The following is a 20,932-nucleotide window of genomic DNA, read 5'->3' as shown; positions in this document are numbered from 1 at the left end:
GATAAGGCCAGGGACTAATGAAAGTATTTAGAAAATTGGGCAGATTAGATGGGCCGAATGGTTCTTATCTGCCGTCACATTCTATGTTTCTATGACACACGCTCACTACAGACAAGCTCACTGACACGCTCACTACAGACAAGCTCACTACAGACACGCTCACTACAGACAAGCTCACTACAGACAAGCTCAGTACAGACAAGCTCACACACAATCACTATCAGCCATGGGCTGCTGGACAGATTTACTAGTAGCTGTCACTGGGGACTCTGAGGGCACAGTAAGTAGTTTTTCATGCATGATCCAGACCCCTTCAATGAGATGAAGTGGTCTGGGAGCCTACAGTGACATAATATTAACCGTCTGCCCCCGGCCTGTTATTGGTGGGCGTTCAAAGGTGGGTGTTGTGCATTGCGTCATATGATTAAAACCACTGCCCTCAGTATGTCTATGGATACAAGTACGGATCGCCATCACTAAAGATGGCTGCGCATTGCCAGCATGGCCACGCCTCCTTGTTTACATCGCCCACCTCGCTGCAGAGTGCGTGACGTCACGTGTGGAAGGTGGAGGAAAGAGGGGGGCGTGCGACGTAAAAAGAAGAAAGGAGTGATCGCGTCAGACAAGCCGGAAGTGTGCGGGCTGCTGGAAAGTGAACACAAAGGAGGAAGATGTGAGTGAGGGAGCCGGATAAATTGGGCCAGGTGAGGAGGGTGGCTCTCTTAGGGGGGGGAGAGAGAGAGGGCTGGCTCACCTGGGCCGAGCAGGGCCCCAGCAGTGTGTTTATATTGTGTTCTATCATTGTGTGTGCAGGTAGGGGCACAGGGTGTGTCTGTGTTTATATCTGTGAGCTGCTTTTACTGATCCATAGTAATAACATTATGGTCCTGTGAGAGGGGGGAAGGGGCCATGTATAAGGACATAGTAATTTGGGGGCAATTTTTTTTTTTTTTTTAAAGTGGGTGAGAGGGCAGGGGCATTCCATTGGTTTCCATGCTGTTTATTCCACTTCTAGAACCTTCCCCTCCAAGTACCCTTTATATGTATACCCTATTGTGCAGTCCTAGTCCTCTTTTGCTCATGTTGTTGTTGTTGTTTTTAATTTAGACCTTTCAACATTTGTCCCTGCAACTCTTTGTATTATTTCTGTGATGGCCAGTCAAATAGCTTATGGTTTTCAATGCCTGCAGCATTCAATAACCACTGAATCAGCAAGGTGTCTGTAAATTACCTGTAATGATATCATAGTTCTCCTTTCTAGAACCATTTGCACTTAAGCAAAAATCAAAATACAGGGCTCAAAATTTCCACTCTCTGTGGGCGACTAAATATTTAGTTCAGGCTTTCAAATTCTCTGCCATTTAGAAGTTAAATCACTTTTGTTTCTGTCCATGCAGCCCTAGCCACGCCTCCCCTGGCTGGGACTCTCACACACAGCCTGCATGGAAAAAATGGTTTCATGTTTAATCAGAAGTTAACTTTATCTCCTGCTCTTCAAATTGATCTTTAATCACACAGGAGGCTCCTGCGGGGTGTAGAATGCCATTAACAGAACCGATATGAAGTTCTAAATAAAACAGAATTTACAATAAAGGATTAAACATTCAGTCTCTCTTTAGAGGAAGTGTTTAAGAAGGCTGAGCATGTCACATGTAGGGAGGTATGGCTAGATCTATATAAGCAAAGTGATTTAACTCCTTAATGGCAGATAATTTGGCTGTGAGACTGCAGGGACATTATCTGTACACAAAGACTGCTTCATTAAGCTAAAGTTGTTTTGGTGTCTTGTATAATTTTAAGATTTATTTACCTTCACAAACTGTATTGCTCTTTTGTTTAAAGGGACACTGTAGGCAACCAAACCACTTCAGCTCATTGAAGTGGTCTGGGTGCAATGTCCCATGTCCATTAACACTACAGTTGTGATTTATTGCAGTTTCTGAGAAACTGCAATTATTACCTGTGAGGGTTAACTCCACCTCTAGTGGCTGTCTAACTTTTTGGTCCAGTATCTGACGCTAGATGTCCTCACGCTCTGCATGAGGACTTCTAGCGTCAGATTTTTTTTCCCCCCCACATGGTAAAACCTCGAAATAAAGATTTCCTGGGAAAATCCTAGTGTGAGCTGGGCGCATGTTTATTAGGTCAGAATGGGAGGAGCCTGACTCAGCGCTGAGTGACATCGGCACTGGATTCAGGTTTTAACACCTTCAGCACCGTGGGAGTGGGGGCACTGTAGGATTCTATAGTGCCAGGAAAACGCCTTTGTTTTCCTGGCACTATAGAATCACTTTAATCAGTCAGTCATGCTGCTGCATTAACAAATTGTGTGTATACATTCTATGGCCCTACTTATAGGTACACTATAGTCACCCAAACTACAGCTTATTGTAGTTGTTCTGGTGTCTATATCGTGTCCCTTCAGACTTTTTGCTGAAAAAGAGAAAAGGCAGTGGGTACATTACAGCCTACGAACACCTGTAGTGACCACTCCTCATATGGCCAGTAGAGTTCTTTCTGGGTGTAGCACTGACGTTCAGTGTCTCCACGTTCTGAAACGCCGGGGCGGGGGTTGATAAAGATACTTCATGGAAGTTGCTTAGTGGGTCTGCTTGCAGCTGCAGAAAAACCCCTCCCACACCAGGATGAGAGTCCGATTAGGAGACATTTTTGTCTTTGGGTTCTGATCTTTCCTATAATTCTCTGTATAGTAAGGGTTCATGGCTTAACTAACTTAGTTCCAAAGAGGCATTAATATCATAAAATGCGCTGGTTTGAAGTGCTCTGTAAATTAATAACAGCCATACTAGGACTGTTTGCTTATACACAGCCTGTTTTACGGTTTAGAGCCATGGACCACACATGCACAGTCAAACTCTGCTTTCCGTCTAAGAATTACATACTCTTCCTATTTGTATATGTGGAATGCATGTGTGCAAACTAGGACAACATTGATATTGACCTGGAAGTTCCCTTTTTATTTTTATTTTTTTAATTTTTTTTTTTTTCCTCTCCTTGCTGATTGACCCTGTTGGGCTGTATTTAGCAGAAGGTTTTTTTTTTTTTTTTTTTTACAAATTGCTGCAACTACAGGCCAGTCTTGGACATGAATGAACTATGTGCTCTAAGCCCCAAGCACTTTCCAATAAGGTAAAGTGTTTAATCTGGCCTTCATAAGGCTACTCCAAGCATCATAACCACTACAGCCTACTGCAGTGGTTATGATGTGAGGAATACACTGGTCCTGTTCCCAAGTAATGGGACAAACAATTTTGGAATAATTTTGTCCTCTTGTATGGATGTCTGCCAGGTACCGAGCCTCCTAGCTTTTCTGCAAATATGCATTTGATTAGTCAATGTATAAGACTCCACAGGTAAATTCCGGACAAACCCTGTGTATATGTATGCATGCTATTGACCCTTTTTGTTTCATTTGGAGTTGCTTCATATCAGATGATATTTGGTAGCATCTGTCATATGATTACATATTGGGGGTTTGGACAACCAAGCAATCTTTTTTTTTTTTGTGTGTGAAGGAATAGGAAGGTTCCACAAATTACCACTATTCGGGCCTTAAAGGGTTGACATACAATGAAATTAAATATTCCAAATGTATTTATATCTTTTTTTTTTTTTTTCTTTTCCCAATTGTAAGGAAGGAATGATGATCGGAAGGAGGCCCTATGAAGTGCTGCATGTGGTTTAATGATGGAAGGGAATGAATCTGCAAGTACGTGTAGCAAACCGGTCGGATTGTTCCAGCGGCAAGAGAAGGATGTTGAGCCGTGGTTGTGGAAACTGTCAAATTGCTTCTCTACTGTTGGTCAGGCATTACCCACTACAGGAGGGAAACCGGTAACATTTCAAATATTTTATTTTTGTTTCAATGTTAGAGTTGACAAAGTATGTGTGGTGATATGAATGGAGGGGGTATGTATGGGAGCACTGTTACAGTCCATAACTCTTAATCTTGGCAAGTATGAATAGGGTGCTTGATGCCATGAGGGATGGGCAGTGGCTATAAGCCAACCTCTGATTAAACGGTGTGCTGTACTGACTTAAAAAAAAGAATTATCAAATGTAACTTTTAAGCAAGCGATTTCAATATTTTTTTTTCTTATTGGCGAGTCTGTTTGCTTTTTTTTTTGTATCTGTCACTTTGATTCTATTTGATTAATTGCCGCTGTTGAGTATGTGCTTTTTGAATCTGACTACGTTGAGCAGCAATTGTTCAGGTAACCTTAAAATCTGAACCAGCATAGCGGCTCAGCCAGATACTGACATTTTCTCTGAAAAATATTCATCACAAAAAAAGTTTCTGTAAATTAAATATACTTTTCACAAACAGTGACTATTTTTATTTTAGTTTTTCATTCTTTATTTTTGTTGTGCAGATAGTACGATGACTGCATTGCCACAACTGCATAAACAGTGTAAAGTATGGCAGCACATTTTGGTGATCATAATAGTTGAGCATTAGTCGTGTCTGCGTGTGTAACTTGGTGGAAGACAAGAGATTATCAATGTATAGAACCACAGAGATTAAATTAACGTTATCTGTACAGACTTGCCAAACAAATGGCATATAACATTGAAGTTGAGATTACGATTAGAGGCCCACTGTAGGTACTCTATAACAGAAAAAAAAGTAACTGGAAGGCATATACACTCTGTCAAAATAGGTTAGTCCCTGGAGCAGTCCATGCCAGTCACCCAACGCCAGCCCTGGAGGCCTGATGTGCAAGCCCGGGAAGAAGCTTTAACTGGTACCGCCAAGCTCCACTGGGATTCGCCCACTTTTTTTTTTTCCTCTGGTCTTGTGTGCAGATGTGAGATCTGAAGCGTTCCCTGGAAAGAGCTACATGTTGCGGAGACGTTGGATGGATGTATTTACGCCACTTTGATCAGACGTGTAGGGCATCTCAGTTTCCCTCTTCTGGGCTGTTTCCGACATTGCTTCTACTCCAACTCCGGTCTCTAGCTTCTACTGTAATCTCCTCCAAAAATGATTATTGACCATTTTATAGCTTGTACAGTACGAGTGTATTTTGACTTAGTGGTGTGGCAAATGCAGGTCAGTTAAGTGTGCTTATTTATTTTCTCCTGTCAGGAGTTTAGTATGAAACGTATTATAATAGAACTAGCCTTCCTATGCATTTCATGTAAATAGAAATCTAATGTTTTAGACTCGTTTGTTTTTAGTTAGCATTTCGTATCTCCTGCTCTGTTAATAGCCTGTTGAAGCCTTCAGCAGCCTCCTGTGTGTGATTAAAGTCCTGATAACAGAGTATGATGTAAAAACTTCTAAAGTAAACACACTGCTGACATATCTAATTGAAAATAAAACTTAAAAAAAAAAAAGCAGGCTCAGTCAGGGGTGCTAGGGCTGTATAAACATAAAGTGATTTAACTACTAAATGGTAGATAATTGATCAGTGAGATTGTATGGGGCATGATCTATACACCAAAAACGGCTATATTAAGCTAAAGTTGTCTTGATACCTATAGTACCAATTTTTTTTTTAATGATGCTTTGTTCTGCCTATGATTCCTCCCCATTATGCATTTCATTGTTTTGGATCATAAATTTAAAATTCAACAGTTCAATGTAAGTGAGACTATATTTAAAATGGCTTTCCACTTAAACTTGCCTTTCTCCATTTCAGAATCTGTTCTTTTCATTTCTAATCGATTTTTCTCTTTATGACATAGCACAGTGTAGAGAGGACTTTGTCTTAAGTATTTCTACGCTTGACAATCTTGACAGGGTAGAGCTTAAGACATGAAGCAAGCTCCACCGTCTATCAAGATTTGTCAAGCATATCAAAAAAAATAATTCTACGATGTAGTCTCCACTTTGTCTAATGTTTAAATGAGGAACAGATTCTGGAAGAGCAGAAGGAAATTTGAGGCGACAGACTCTCCCTCCCCTCCCCCCCCCTCTTTAAAATGTTAACACTTTCTTGTTATGCATTGCCGGCATTAAAGATCCACTTTTCATATTAAGGTTGTCTCTTTACTTTTTAGAAAGACTTCATGGAGAGAAAGAAGCCTACAGTGGAGCTGAAGGATGTCCCTCTACCTCCCCCTCCTAAAATTCAACCTTGCACAAATATATTCCCATCAGTACCACTTTCCAAAAACCTACAAGCCCCTTTACAGTCAGGTCCCAAAGTAAGCTGCTGTGCTCTTTGTTCCATTGGCCCCTCTTGCACACCTGATTACCTGTGTGGTGGTGGTGGCGGCTTTATTCTTTCAAACACCATATTGGACAAAAACGTTGCTGGCACAGTTACGTGTCAGATAGCCCCAGGGCTAAATTTCCCTACTGAAAGCCCTTTTAAGAAAAACCCTGCTACCAGCTCCTGTAGTAGCCTCACTACAGGCTTTTCCAAACTGTGTGTGGAAAATCGTTTATCCCCTTGTCAAATCCATTCTCCACAACCAGTCACTTGCTGCACCAATGCTCATTTTAACACTTGTCATGGTGACCTCCACAAGTTCCAGGTCCCTGTTCTTGGCAATTCTGGTTACTTTCCTTGCACAGAGTTCACTGGTGGGACTTCCCGGCACTTACAAGAACATATCACACAGTCTGATCTGCTATCCCACTACTGCACAAGCTCCTTGCAACTAAGCACGGCACCCTCTGTCTATTTTAAGGGCTCTCACTTCTGTGATGCCTGCTTGGAAAAGGTTTGTCTTATGCCTCTGATTTTAATTGCATACAATGAAATTATCTTTGTACATTATCTGACTTCTTGTTGTTGGCTCATCCGCCATATTGTAACCACTACAATTTGATGACTAGCTTTTTTGTGTCCTGAACCATTCTGCTATTGACCATTTATTTTTGGGTGGGATATTGCACAAGTTCATTCACCAATACTTGGCAGTGGTGTTTTTTTAAAGGGACACAATACACATTATTTAATTCTCCAGCCACCATGACAATTATTGCTTTTTGACGTTGTCATGGTGGTAGTAGTCTGTACATGCAGTGATTCAGCCTGAAAAATTGCATACTTGGCTATTGTGTGCTGGGGGGGCTAGTAGCACCCCCAGCTCTGTTCCATATCTCACGTTTGTTGTCAACATGCACAGTGAGCTGGGAACAGGTGTAAAGACTATCCAGTGGGTGCTCCCTTCCACCATTCAAAAACTGGGAGAAGTCCTCCCTTGATAGAACATGCACATGCCCTCAGATGGCGAATCGGTCCAATAACATGGACCTCTCAGAAGGGATTTAGAGTTTCTTCCTTGTGAGTGTCAGGTTCACAGACTGGTGCATTGAGGATAAAATATACATTAAAATGTATTAAAGATGAGTGGTTAATTTGGCCCCCATTTCCCTTTAAAAGAAATACAAAAAAATGTTGTGGCAATTGTTAATTCAGAGAATCACATTTCTCCCCAAATGTTAAATGGCAAGAAAACTGATCTTAAAGAACAATGTGAGGTTAAATTTTATTGAAGCAAAGAGGGGAAGGGTGAGTAAGACTTTGTGTATAAGAAGGGGAGGAGGGTAAGAACATAAGACTAGTGTGACAAGGGCAGAAAACCTGAGCTGGTGGGTTGTGTATATTTTAGTCCTGTTTTGTTCCATTGCAGCCTTCAAGTAATACAGTGATGGATGTTAAAAAAGTGTGGCCCAATATTCCTCCTCCAAGCACTCAGCCTGTTCCTGTCCCCTTATGCAATGGCTGTGGCACGCAAGGAACTGTGAAAGAGACTGCCTTCATACTGGCAAGTAATTTCCGCAAAGCCTCACTAAAATATGGTAAGTTTAGCAAGAACTTTGGAACTTTCTCGTATTTCATATTTTTATTTTCAAATCATTATCAATATGAGAAGTTTTGGTTCCTCCTGAACTCTCTTCAGGAAATGCAGGCCTGCTGAGGAAGATTCTTTAGTTTGGACTGCAACATGACTAAATTGACATTCTTGAATTTAAATGCATGCATTCTTAATTGGTGTTACTCCCCCTCTCCCCACCCCATATGTTTTATCTTCTCTTATTTCACTTTAATCCTGCATCACAACACTCATTTTGAATTCAATGTGTCCTCTTGCTTAGCAATGCTCTAGACTTTAGAAAGGGAGGATCTCCCGGTAGCTTGGCATAGGACTATAAATTTTAAGACTAGAGATATAGATAGGCGTGTGTGTTTTGTTGTGTTTTTTTTTTTTTTTTTTCTCTCAATACATTTATTGACATTAGGAGAAAAACAAAACCTTTTAACAAGTAACATATTGGATTACTACAGTCAGACTTCAAGTGGTTGGATATGCATGGAATGAGCAAGTGCAGGGGGAGGAGCTGTCTTTGACCACTATTGTACTAGTTATGGCACAGGGCGAACTTGAAGCAATTTCTCTCTTCCTGGATAGCCCAGCCATGGTCATGCGTGTGTACAGTTGGCAGGTCTGCATTCTGTGACACACAAGTTGAGCTTGGCTGTCGGGTGGGGGATACTTTATTGATGAAACTGAGCTTTTATAACACATGGAGCCCCTTTCTGGTCATGCGTCGTCAAATTAAAAAAAAAAAGTGCCCGTTTTATTTTAATATGTAGCAATCTTTCAATGAGCATTGAAAGTACTGTCAGTGTTTGGTGACATGGAGGCTTGGTGAGCAAGTGCCAGATGAGATTCTTTGTAGGTATATGCAATTTGTGCGTTCCTCAAAACAAAAAATGCACAATACCCAAATACTGAGAAGAGCATGACTTTGGAATAATTGGACAACAGCCTAGATAACGGTGTTCTCATTTCCAAATGGATGGCTGCAGTAATGACCATAGTTAATGCATCCATATCCAAGGACCACTAACTTATACACTTAAAAGACTGAATTGTAAACGCACCTTACTATACCTTCTTGGACTTCAAAATCCTTTGAACCTAGTGTCTTCCTGTTCCCCAGTGGGATTGGCACTTAATTTTGGGACTTGATTCCCTTGAGGAGAAAACACTTGCAGGGTTATTCATTAACGTGAATTCTGAGTTTCAAATTTAAGGCCGAAGTAGCCAAACTGAAAGGGCTTTAAAACCGCTGCGGCGGCATAGAACGCCGTAACGGCTGAAGCCCCTGGAGCGCCCGGTATATTCACCTTCCCGGTGCTCTGCTTCGAGAGGACAGCCCTCCCACGGCAAAAGAAACCCGCGGGGGCCATGTGATCGCTCTCAAAGAGCGATCACATGGCCCCCTATAGTTGGCTGTGGATCTGCCAGCAGGGGGACTGTCTGAAATGTCAGTCCTCCTGCTGGTGGGAAGAATAAGAAAATCATTAGACGTGTAAAATTAAAATAGTGTGTGTGTGTCTCTCTTCGGAATTTAATACGTAATGGATAGTATCTGTAAGGGCAAAGTTGGTTGTGGTGTGCCGAAACCAACGTACGAGTGGGCTTGTAAATAAAAGAGGGCAAAAGAGAAGTTTGAGAAAATACACACTTTATTGCCTTTTTACATAACCAAGTTCTTGAAAGCTTGACGAAGCTCTTTTTCCGGTCGTGGAATATATGTATGGTATATGGAGGATTTCCAACGACCCAGTCTCTTGATGATGTGGACCGGTGTATTAGTGCTGGAGGCTGAAGAGGCGGCTCCTATGCGAAAGGAGTGCCCGGAGAATGGAGCCGGATTGAAACCCAGTTTAGATAAGTGTTCTGACGTGTAACGTGAATTTAGCAGTGGTAAGCGGGTGCCCTTGTAGTGATAAGAGCGGAGAGTCTGGTAAGTGCGTGTGATGGGTTGACCATAGGTGGTGTAGCGCCTTGACCGGACACCAGGCATTATCAGTAGGGAAGAGAGGAATTACAGTGGGGTGTAGTGAATGATTGAAAGTAGATAGTGATCCTCCACCTTTGTGAGATGCAATGTTTTTAGGCTGTGCGTGATATCTCCTTGACAAACAAGGGTGAACTCTCTAGGTCTGAGAAAACCGTAGAAAGCAAGATAGCAGCTTTGATCACCAGGTTTGTCGGGATCAAACGGGGATTCGTTAAGGAGATAGGCCCATCTATAGGTAGTCTTGTGATAGTGAGCGGAGCTGAAACCTTTAATATACCTTTTTAATGGGATATGATGACAAGGGGTGTTGTTAGGGAAATTTGTGAGGCTATGGTGCTGAACCCCGGTGAGGTAAAGTTTAATGGTGTTGTGAGTTTAATATGGAAGTGGAAGAAAGAGGCAAAAGCCACCATGGTTTGTATAGAAAGGTCGCCTTGTAAACCAAATTCTGCAGTGAATTTGTTAAATATGGTAAGTGCCCTATTATAAGAGATAGCTGTGAGAGTCCTAGCATGATGCATTAGTGTGCTCAGTCCAGGATTAGTTCGTGAAATCGTGGTGAGCTGTAGGGAGTGCCTGAGAGAATACCTGGAATTGAGAGCGTCAGCGGCCGTGTTGTGGACACCCGGGATGTGAAAACAAACTAAGTGAAACGGTTGCTGCTAGCCAGGTCAGCTTGCGAATCAGCCGCATGATGGTCAGGGATGATTGAGCACCCATTGTTAATGATTTCGCAAGCCGCCGAGTTGTCAGAGTAGCCTTTTACTGCCTTGCCGGACCAGAGATGACCCCAGGTGTGTGCGGCCGCCACAATGGGATAGATTTCAAATAGGGCTGAGGTCTCCCTGAATCCTTGCAAGGCATCCGTCTCAGTGGGCCAGTTACCCCTAAACCAGTGGTTCCCAAAATGGCTGCGAAACCAGTGTTGCCTGCAGTATCTGTGTAAATGATGGGTGGAGAGAGGGGGATAAACATGGAGATACCGTTCCATTCGGCCAAAAACATCCCCCACATAGCTAAGTCAGCCTTGGCGTGGAGGTCCAAAGAAACTGGGCAGGAGTCCGGCACTCCGTGGAGCAGGCAAAGAAGCCTGGATATAAAAGACCTTCCCTGCGGGATGATGCACATGGCGAAGTTCAGGGATCCCAGAAGGGACTGAAGTTCCTTTCTGGTGCAAACATCATTCCGCAGGAACATGTCTCTCTCCTCTCAAGCGGGTCAGTTTGTCATGGGGAAGGCTAGCTCTGAGGGTAACAGAATCTAGCTCTATCCCCAAAAAGGTTAATTTAGTTGTGGGGCCGACTGTTTTAGATGGGGACAAAGGTACTCCAAGTGTGGGGGAAAAAAGTGCTGTAGTGCTGCTGATAGCGGTGGGTGTTTGTGCCCCTGGCTCTATCAGTAGGAAGTCGTCTAGGTAGTGAATAACGGAGTGACACCTGAGGACATTCAGAAGCAGCCAGCATAGTGTCTCAGCGAAAATATCGAAAAGTTTGGGGCTGCTTCGAGAACTGAAAGTGAGTTGTGTGGAGAAGTAGTACTTTCCTCGCCATTTAACACCGTGCCAGAGTGAGGGGTGCATGGGTAGTAACTTAAACGCGTTTGTGATGTCTATTTTGCTGAGCCAGGGGCGATTACCAGAAGAGATGGACTGTATGGCGTCGTCAATAGTTACGTTCTGGAGTGAGAATTCGTCTGCTGGAATGAGTGCGTTTATGCTGGCAACAAAAGAGGAGTGCGGTGCCGATAAATCGATAATTAGACTTTTTTTTTTGTTGAATATTTGTGAACTGCAACACTAATGAGGTTAGTGCGCCAGAAGGAAAATGGTGAGGTGAAAGGCCCGATCATGAAACCGTTGGTAATTTCAGAGGAAAGGAGTGTCTGTGGAGACTGGGTCTAGACATGCTGACAGGAGATTAGGACATTCTAGTGTGCCTGAGGGGAGGCTACTATACCCATGAGAAACCCCTGTGTGAACCCTGTGGTCAGATATTCCGCCAAGTGCCCTTAGGTAAAAAAACAGGTTGTCGACATTAATGTCGGTTAGTCATTTGTTAGGGGACAACCTGGCCGGACACACTGTCTTGGTATGTGCCCTGAAGCAAATGGAGCAGATGTGCAATAATCTACAGGCGCTGAAACTGCAGGAGCCTGCGTTGAAATTATTGCACACCTGCGCCTTGCCTAAAAAGGAGATGGGCCTACCCAGCTTGTCACGTAGACCACCCGCTGGTTTGTTGTGAGGGGGTGAAAGTGGGATGAGGGGTGGGAGTGGAGGTGGTGGGATCTGCTTCAGAGGGACATAAGTCCACCATGTGGAATTACATATGGCACAAGACTGGGGCCTGAGACCAGCGAAGTGGTGACAGAATAGTTCTGTATCCATCTTACACCAGTTAATTCTGACGTTGAACTGTTTCAGATGGGTCGCCGCCTTCGCTGATACTGACTTATGATAGTCGTAGAAAGAAGAGTCCCCGTACTTGATGCCTAGATCCACCACCTTGTGAAGGTAGAGGTCTAACTCCTCTCTTCTGTGGGGATACACCGTGCAGATGACGTCACGGTATATCCCGAAAGCTTTCACAAACTGGGGGATTGAAAGTTTTTTATTAAGCCTAGGAAATGTCCCTGTAATTGTATGTCCTGTGAAGCTATAAGCCGACAAACCAGACGCACGTCCTTCCGTCTAAGATTTATTTCCTGATGGTCTGGGACGGAGTGAGGTGGTGACTCGGAAGGTGCTATAGCTGTGACTGGTGTTGAAGAGGGGAGTATGGGGGGGCATGCTGGTACAGCAGGGGCAGCTGGGGTGGAGACTGGGAGGCCAAGGGTATTACCTGGGGAGGCGATGGCATTCTCCACCTTAGATGGCCAACCTGCAGACCATTAATAGCAGGCTAAGATTGCTGCTAGGGTATCCTGGGTGGCCGTGCCAGCACTTGGAGGCTGTCCTTGAGAGCTAGTGCTTGGCTTAGGCTCAGGGGCTTGGTAGGTAAGCAGCCTGTAAAGTTCTGCCTTTCTAGCTGTGACTGGAAAGGGGATTCCCCTGAGCCTAAGCTTGGCCGTAATTTTAGGAATAGTCCATGCTCTCAAGGACGTGGGAGTTGAGGGGGTGAGAGATTCGCCTGGAGACTCCGGTCTGGTGGGTGTAAACGGGATCTCTTCTGGCAGTTCTTCGATGGGGATTGGTTCTTGGGACATTCTAAAAAGAAATGATTTTGTGAATGAGATATTAGAAGGGGAGTAAGGAACATGGGGGGGATATGAGGGATGGTATTGGAAGAACTGGACTGTAATGCTAGTGCCAAAGCGAAAAACTTATCTGTGGAATTTTTGATAGGTGAGACCCTGCTAATGCCAAGTGGCGGTGAGAGGCTCTACCTATGATTTGGCTTATGAAATTGGGGCCACAGACGTGGTGGCGGGGTGTTGGCCTCTCGGTGACTGTAAAGAGAATTCAAAATGTGTGGCCCTGTAGTAGGGCGAGGCGTATAACTATGATTTGGGCGTGGGGCCGTACCTCTGTGTTGAGGTGGGAGATGGCCTCGCGGGACTGGATTTCCTAATAGGGTGAGCTAAGGCGGTAGCCTAGACCCTGTAGCCAGTTCAATTGTATACTTAAGGTTGACTGGGAAATTCTGGTGTAATGTGTGGATACTAACCTTGAAAGGTTGTAAATGATAACTGGAACCTTCTAGTATTTTTAATGTGGCAAGTCTGGTCTGCTGCTGTCCTTGAAGAAGCCTAAGGATTAAGACAGATGTTGATGTATTTATGCGTATCGTGGTGGCGTTTGTAGTGAGGGTTGGCCGTTAGGAGCGCAACATGAGATCCTGAATTGAGGGATCTGAAAGGTTTAGTATAGGATTGGGACGAGTTTGCGTTAAGGAAAGGCTGATTGAGGCCTTGGGGTAGTGATTGCCGTACATGAGTAAGGACCTAAGTACCGGGTGGTATGCCTGAGTACCGGGTCACGTAGGTTGGATGTTTTTTTCCAATCACAGTGCTCTGTGTCATTTTACAAGCGTGGGAAAATTCCAAAGAACTTTCCCACGCTTGTAAAATGACAAAGAGCACTCTGATTGGCTTAAACCCACCAGAGTGTTCTTAGCCTAATTGCTTATAAAGCCTTGCCCCGCCCGGCGGAGCTCAGTCTGCACGGAGCCCTCCATGGGTGAACATGGATTTTTTTTTTTTTTTTTTTTTTTTTTTTTTTTTTTAATTGCGTCGGTTATTATGGCTTTTTATTTGCCCTTTTTTGGGGCTGAAAGAAGATTTTAGAAAGAAAACATCGAATGGTGTAAGTTGTTTCTCATTTTTTCTTTTTTTACAGGTTTTTAGTTAATGGTCCCCCCTCAATATTTTTAGGGTGAGGGGGGTAGGTAGGGAGATATTTTTTGGGGGGGGGGGGAGGGTTAACTAGGGTCTCCCCCCCCCCCCCCCCCCCCCCGACCCCCCCTCTTTGTATTTAGGGCCACCGCTCAGGGGTGGGGGCCGGGGGGGACAATAGGTCCCCCCCATTGATAATTTTAGGGCCCCCACCCGCTGCACGGGGGGGGGGGGGGGGAGGAGAAGGAGAGCAGGAATGCAAGAAACCGATGCAATCTGTGAAGCCAAAGACATGTGACAGAGGCAAGGATAAATGACTGCGTGATTTTAAGGAGAAGATGTAGTACAGATGTGGATTTAACGGAATTGCCCTAGATCGTGTTTAATAATTAATATCTGTATGTAGGGTTGGTGTAGAACTTGGAAAAAACCTGCTCTTTACTTTAGTGACATGAGAAATCTATTAGAATTGATAAAATGACTATTAAAACGTAGTTTACTAGTTAATTAGGTGTAGGGAAAAGGACCGGATACTATTTAAACAATTGCTGAGATTTTAATGTTTTAGATATAACAAACCGGCAAACACAGTTTTTAGAAAAAGAATGGTAGTTAGACCTGATTAAATAATTATTACTGGCAGGTAGGTATCAGCAGTTAACTGACCGAACAGGGAATATGCGCTTACATTGTAATTTGTGTGAATGAATGAAATTCATGAATTATTTATAATGGGATTAAGAGTTAACGTACTAGGATTTGTACCGTGCGTTCGTTTAAACCGTACGAATAGAACAGTAGTGAATTAGGAAGTAGGGAGGGATGAATAGGATTATATGCGCATACGGGTAAGTACGTGATTCGTGCGTATGACCGAACAGTAACTCAGAAATATAACTAATAGCGTTATACCTATACATGGTTCGTCAGTTTTTGCCGTACAAATGCGTAAATATAACGGGCGTTAGTCCATTTTGGCGCGAACGCTGAATATGTGAAACGAGCATGGATAAGTTTAAAGCAGAAAAAAGCAGCCTACCCCTAAGTTTTTAGGCCCGAACGGAGGGAAATAGCCGAACGCTATTTCCCTCACTTAGCTTACGTGAGCGTGCCGGTCTCGTGACCGGAAGCCAGGTACCGCGACCGGGAGGAAAAACAGTGGCAGGGCCTCAGAACGGATGGAGGATTTCTCTGGACCTCTTGCTGCAGGAGACTGAAGCTGTTCTGGCGGGAAGCTTGGACCTGAAGTGCTGGTTGCTATGGGGATAGACAATCAGCTGAACGGCAGAGGTAAGTAGGGGACTTACTCCTCCCACAAATTCAGGCCTAATGGCCTTTCTACACACGTGTGTGTGTGTGTGTGTGTAACGTCATACAAAGTGTATTTTAATATTAATAGAAGTACATATATTAGTCTTAGAATTACGTAATATATATTACAATAGATAAAATATTGCAACATAATATAAATTATATATTCATATGTAATTTCATTCTAACTGTATTTTATTATATGTGTGAATAACAAAATACACTTAGAATGACTCTCGATAGATATATATCTCTATATATAAAATACAAACAACTGTGTGTGTATAAAGATAGATGGGCAGGCAGGCACTCTCCTTACTGTGACAAAGAGATCTTGCCTCGGTGCTACCCGCGTTCAAAATATAGAAACCTAGTCAGGGGTGCACTCACAGGTCTTCAATAAAGTGGAAACTGGTTTATACAAGTGAAAAAAATCTACAATACTTTTGTGAACAAAATCGACGTTTTGACCCCTAAAGGTCTTTTTCAAGATACACACAAGTGGCAATATATACATGTAACAATAAATATATACATGTAACAATAAAACAGCTTACCAATGATTTGAGAAGAGATCATGTGAACCCATCACCTGCAAGCCGCAACTAACGTGATGACGTTACCGCGGCTTCCAGCACTTCCTGGTTAGTTGCGGCTTGCAGGTGATGGGTTCACATGATCTCTTCTCACATCATTGGTAAGCTGTTTTATTGTTACATGTATATATTGCCACTTGTGTGTATGTGCTGTGATCTTGAAAAAGACTAAACATACCCCACTTTCAATACCTTGGGTTGTCTACTTTTTCAAATGGTATGCCATTATGGGGGTAATTCTCATTCCTGGGCTACCACACCGTCTCAAAGGTAACATTACTAATCTGGAAAATTTCAATTTGAAAATGGAATGTTCTATATTTGACCCTGTAACTTTCCAAAACACCATAAAACCTGTTAATGGGTGGTACTGTTGTACTTGTGAGACATCGCTGATTACAAATATGTGCATTTTGTTGGCGTATAACAGTATGACATTCACAGCTAAAATGTCAGACGGAAATACAAATTTAAAAAACCTTAATTTTTTTTTTTTTTTTTTTTTCATAATTATGTTCGATATATGAATAGTTCATGAGAAGTTAAAGCCCTGTTTCTCCTGAACAAATTGATGTGTATGTGTGGGTGCACTTAATGTGACAGCGGTGAATTACGGTTGAACAGACAGCGCAAATTCCAGTTTTTGTTTTGATCAGAACGTGCACTATTGACTCCGTCCTGAAGGGGTTAATCCACATAGTGTGTTTAAATTGTATAGTCATTACAACTTGCTTACTGATGCCCTGTATGTTCATTCCACCTCAATTTGTTGTGCTCCACTGTCATTATGATGCTTGATGCCAAAATTACTCTGGTTTTGGATTAATGCATTTTAAATGCCATTACAGCTTAGCACACCACCACGTGCAGTGATCATGAGTTACTGTATGCAAACACTTAAGTCGTGTTTTAAGGGTGGTGTATTGTGTTTTTTTTTTTTTTCCTCCCTTTCAGGATCCCCTGATTTGCAAGCTGCTGGGCAGTTGCAAGAAAACTTGCCTCCTATTGGTGTATTTTGGGACATTGAAAACTGCTCTGTTCCCACCGGACGCTCAGCTGTGACTGTGGTGAAGCGAATTCGTGAGCGTTTTTTCAAAGGTCACAGGGAGGCAGAGTTTATCTGTGTCTGTGACATCAGTAAAGAAAACAAAGAAGTCATTGAAGAGCTTAACAATTGTCAGGTAAGTGTCTAATCGTAAAGTACATGAGCACTTGGGGTGTTTTTAAAACACTTATTTTGTGTATAATTTATTTTCCTCCTCCCATCTGTAGTATAGAACTACTGGAATAACTTAAATGCAGTAAACAGAAGGGAGTAGGTCATGTATTGTGAAATATGTTTGTGTATTCATAACATCAAATACATAAACTCTTACCCAGGACATACCTGAAAACAAGAGAAATATCAATGTATCTTTCTTGGTAAAATATTGTATAAATATAGTGGTGAGACACCAATTAAAATAATTTTTATTGCTCAACCTAATAGTTCCCTCCTATAGGAGTACTATAACAATGGTGCACACAAATAGTAATGCTGATAATAGTAACACTCAAATAAAAAAAATAATTAAAACAAATTGGCATATCCTAAATGGAATACTAAATGAGTGAAAATCCTAAATATATACAGACTCGCCTAAAAGTATGAGCCTCTAGATGTCACTCAACAGTAAGTGAAGAATTGCCATCTAGTAACTGAAATTCTTTAAAAGGGAAAAAGGTTTCTAAGTTAGATGCAATTCCTAGGAGCCAAGGGAACATCCAGAGATCCAATGAATCTGGGGCAGCAGGGAGGGTGCGTGTGCCGGTTGCTCCCTGTTATGTGTACAAATTAGCTAGGAAAATAAAAGAAACAAAAAACTCATTCCTACATATGTCAGCTGGCACATGTTCCCTCCATGTGCCAATACCCCAGCAATGAAAAAATTGAATGAATTGATAAATGGCACTATGCTCCACCATGTAGAGGGGCAGTAGGTGACCCCAAAGGGGACAGTATAAGTATCCCCCAAACCGGAGGCTGAAATAGTTGCAAGTTATTTTTTTAAAAGTCTGAACCTCCTAGTTTAAGAGACACCTTTTTAATATGCACCATAATTAGATCATCAGAAGTGCCCCCCAGGATCCACCACTGCTCCCATACTAGTAAATAACTTCTTTAAGGGCCAGTCCAAGTGCCAAAAAACACTTCATCGTAAAGGGACACTATAGCCACCAAAACAACTTTAGCTTAATGAAGCAGTGTTAGTGTAGGGATCATGCACTCACTGTTCAATTCACTGCCATTTAGAAATTAAAATCACTTGTTTGTTTATACAGCTCTAGCCACACATCTAGAAATACGAACTCTTAATGGAATTAGTGTTTCAACCATATACAAAACCATTAAAAGATTTTGTAATGTTGGTATCTGGCCTGAATCATTGAAGGGGTTATGGTTGCTTGGGTATATCATCCCATATATGGTGGAACTGTGTAAAGCTCCAAATGTGTGGGTTTTTTGTTTTTTTTTTGGGTGGGGGCAGGGGGGAGGGGAGGGCGTTCATTCATTGATAAAAAAAATCCATCTAAAATAACTGTCCCTTGATATTGGTCTATTAAAAAAAAAAAAAAAAAAAATTCCATGAAACTGCAAAAAAGCTAAATAACAACATGGATTCTTAAACGAGTTGTGCATTATTCCCTCTTGCATATTTCTGCTTCCCGTGTGTTTGTGCAGAATTCATTTCCGTGTATGTCCTCTCTTACCTTGATAGGTTACTGTTGCCCACATCAATGCCACAGCAAAGAATGCTGCAGATGACAAACTCCGGCAGAGTTTGAGAAGGTTTGCCGATACACACACTTCTCCTGCTACTGTGGTTCTGGTTTCCAGTGAGTATAATCTGCCATTGCCTGTAGTCGTGTTTTTTTTTTTGCAAATATGATTTCCTTTACACACCAAAATTTATGATAATACTTGCTTTTATGAACCTGAAGAAATGCATCCTTATCATGGCTGCTTCTAAAGCCTTGCTGGAAACTTTATTTTGGGTGGTGTGATTTTGTGATGTAAGCGCACCCTCTCCTCCAGGGAAATTTGAAACGGGGCTAGGCTGGAGGTCAATGTTACAATAGTGGATGTGACGGTAGTCCCCATCACCTGTACCTTCAGACATGTAGGTCTGTAGGTTGCTTTACTTTTCTTATGTTTTAGTCACCCTGTACCTATTATAGGTGCAGGGTGTGTAATTATTTAGTGTGTGTGTATACTATTAAATGTATTGCCTGCTCTCCTTCCGCGAAGGGGGCGGAACCTGCCTGGAAGGAGAGCTGCTGCCTGGTTCGGTGCAAAAGCTCAAAAATGACCACATTCAAGCTTTGGCAACTTGGGCAGATGTGTTCCAGGGTCCTAGGAAGCTAACTTGGTGGAGGTACCCAGCCGGGGTACAGGGAGCTCTGTCACAGTGGAATACTCACAAAGCAGTCGGGCCAGCACTCGACCAGATAGTGTTTGTGTGGCATTTTTATTGCCATTGGGGTGTCTATCTTGAAGAGTATTAAACTAAAGTACAATGAACACATGGTTGGGGAGGAGATCTTGGTCAGGTGCATTAAATCTTGAAGCTTCTGTCCTTGTTAAAGGGCACTCTAACACTTAATCCACAAAGAAAGCAAACTTCCTAATTATGTGCTTCAGTCAAAGGGCTCACATCATTCTATAAATGTAAGAGGAGACCGTGTCATCTATAAATGTGTTTACAGAATTGAGTAAAACCTAAAAATTCCAGGAACATGACCTTCCCACTCAATCTTCTGCACAGAGCTCTATGCCATTGACAGAGCTACTATTTCAAGTAGTGACAGAGCAGGAGAATCTCCTTCCAAATAGCTATGTTGCTGTCACAACAAAGGTGCGCAATCTATAGTTTGAGGTTATCCCACTAGCATGCTCTGCTAGAACAGTTCCCAACCCAGTCCTCAAGTACTCCCTATCAGTCCAGGATTTATGGATTACCCAGTTGTCTAAGGTGTTTGTGTTGGGAACCCCTGTGCTAGAAGAATAAACATTAAACTGTTTTGCTGTTACAGGCAATTTGTAACTTAGGCTCTTAGGCTATCCTCCTGATATGATGATGTCCCTTTTAAGATTTTACTTAAACAGTCAAGTTACAGCATTGAGCACAGAGGTATTTTAATACAATCTCAAATATATTATCCATGTCTGCTGTTAAAATAAAAATCTAGCTCACTTATTTTTTTATTTTTCCTCCTCTCCTTAGCTGATGTCAACTTTGCTTTGGAACTCAGTGATTTGAGACATCGACATGGCTTCAATATCTTACTGGTTCACAAGAACCAGGCCTCTGAGGCTTTGCTTCATCATGCAAATGAACTGATCAGCTTTGAGGAATTTATTTCAGACCTGCCTCCCAGATTACCTCTTAAAACACAAGTAAGACGCCACTAGTCACTGTGATTCATCCTACAAATACTGTTAAGTGCAATATTTATAAACTTTAATTTTTTTTCACTTACAACCTTATTAAAAATCAGACACTGTTTCAACATAAACAGACATGATTTTAATGCACTGTAATTAGTAAATTTTATTCTCAAAACATCTCTACTTACAGAGATGTTACATACACATCTACAATATAACCTTGATTTTAGAATACTAAATTGAATGTTCATTTGCTTAGATATTTAAAGCCTTAAATGTTTCTGCAGTTTTTTTTCTTCTCAATATATGAAGCAAATTAAAAGCCAAACTATTCCGTGTCTTATCTTTAAGTTATTTTGCTCTGATTCTTATGTAATTTGTGCAGGCATAATCCAATTTTCTGCTTATTAACTTGCTCCTTGTGTTAATTATTGCATTTAAGTGTGCCCATCATGGAGGGGTCTTTAATCT

The 20,932-nt window shown here is 42.2% G+C and overlaps 1 protein-coding gene across 1 annotated transcript in view; it reads left to right on the top strand.

Moving 5' to 3' along the window:
- The first annotated feature begins 613 nt into the window (after positions 1 to 613).
- MARF1 (meiosis regulator and mRNA stability factor 1) overlaps positions 614 to 20,932 on the top strand; it is a 44,145-nt gene continuing 23,826 nt past the window's right edge. The window contains exons 1-7 of the mRNA XM_063430315.1: positions 614 to 704; positions 3,656 to 3,855; positions 6,028 to 6,696; positions 7,612 to 7,780; positions 16,987 to 17,213; positions 18,792 to 18,909; positions 20,298 to 20,470. Of these exons, the coding sequence (XP_063286385.1) occupies positions 3,706 to 3,855; positions 6,028 to 6,696; positions 7,612 to 7,780; positions 16,987 to 17,213; positions 18,792 to 18,909; positions 20,298 to 20,470 (1,506 nt within the window). The 5' untranslated portion in view covers positions 614 to 704; positions 3,656 to 3,705. The remainder of the gene's footprint in view (positions 705 to 3,655; positions 3,856 to 6,027; positions 6,697 to 7,611; positions 7,781 to 16,986; positions 17,214 to 18,791; positions 18,910 to 20,297; positions 20,471 to 20,932) is intronic.

The sequence above is a fragment of the Pelobates fuscus genome, chromosome 8 (assembly GCF_036172605.1).
Source record: "Pelobates fuscus isolate aPelFus1 chromosome 8, aPelFus1.pri, whole genome shotgun sequence".
NCBI classification, from domain to species: domain Eukaryota; kingdom Metazoa; phylum Chordata; class Amphibia; order Anura; family Pelobatidae; genus Pelobates; species Pelobates fuscus.
The sequence above is the reverse complement of the archived record's forward strand: the minus strand, read 5'-3'. Positions and strand labels throughout refer to the sequence as shown.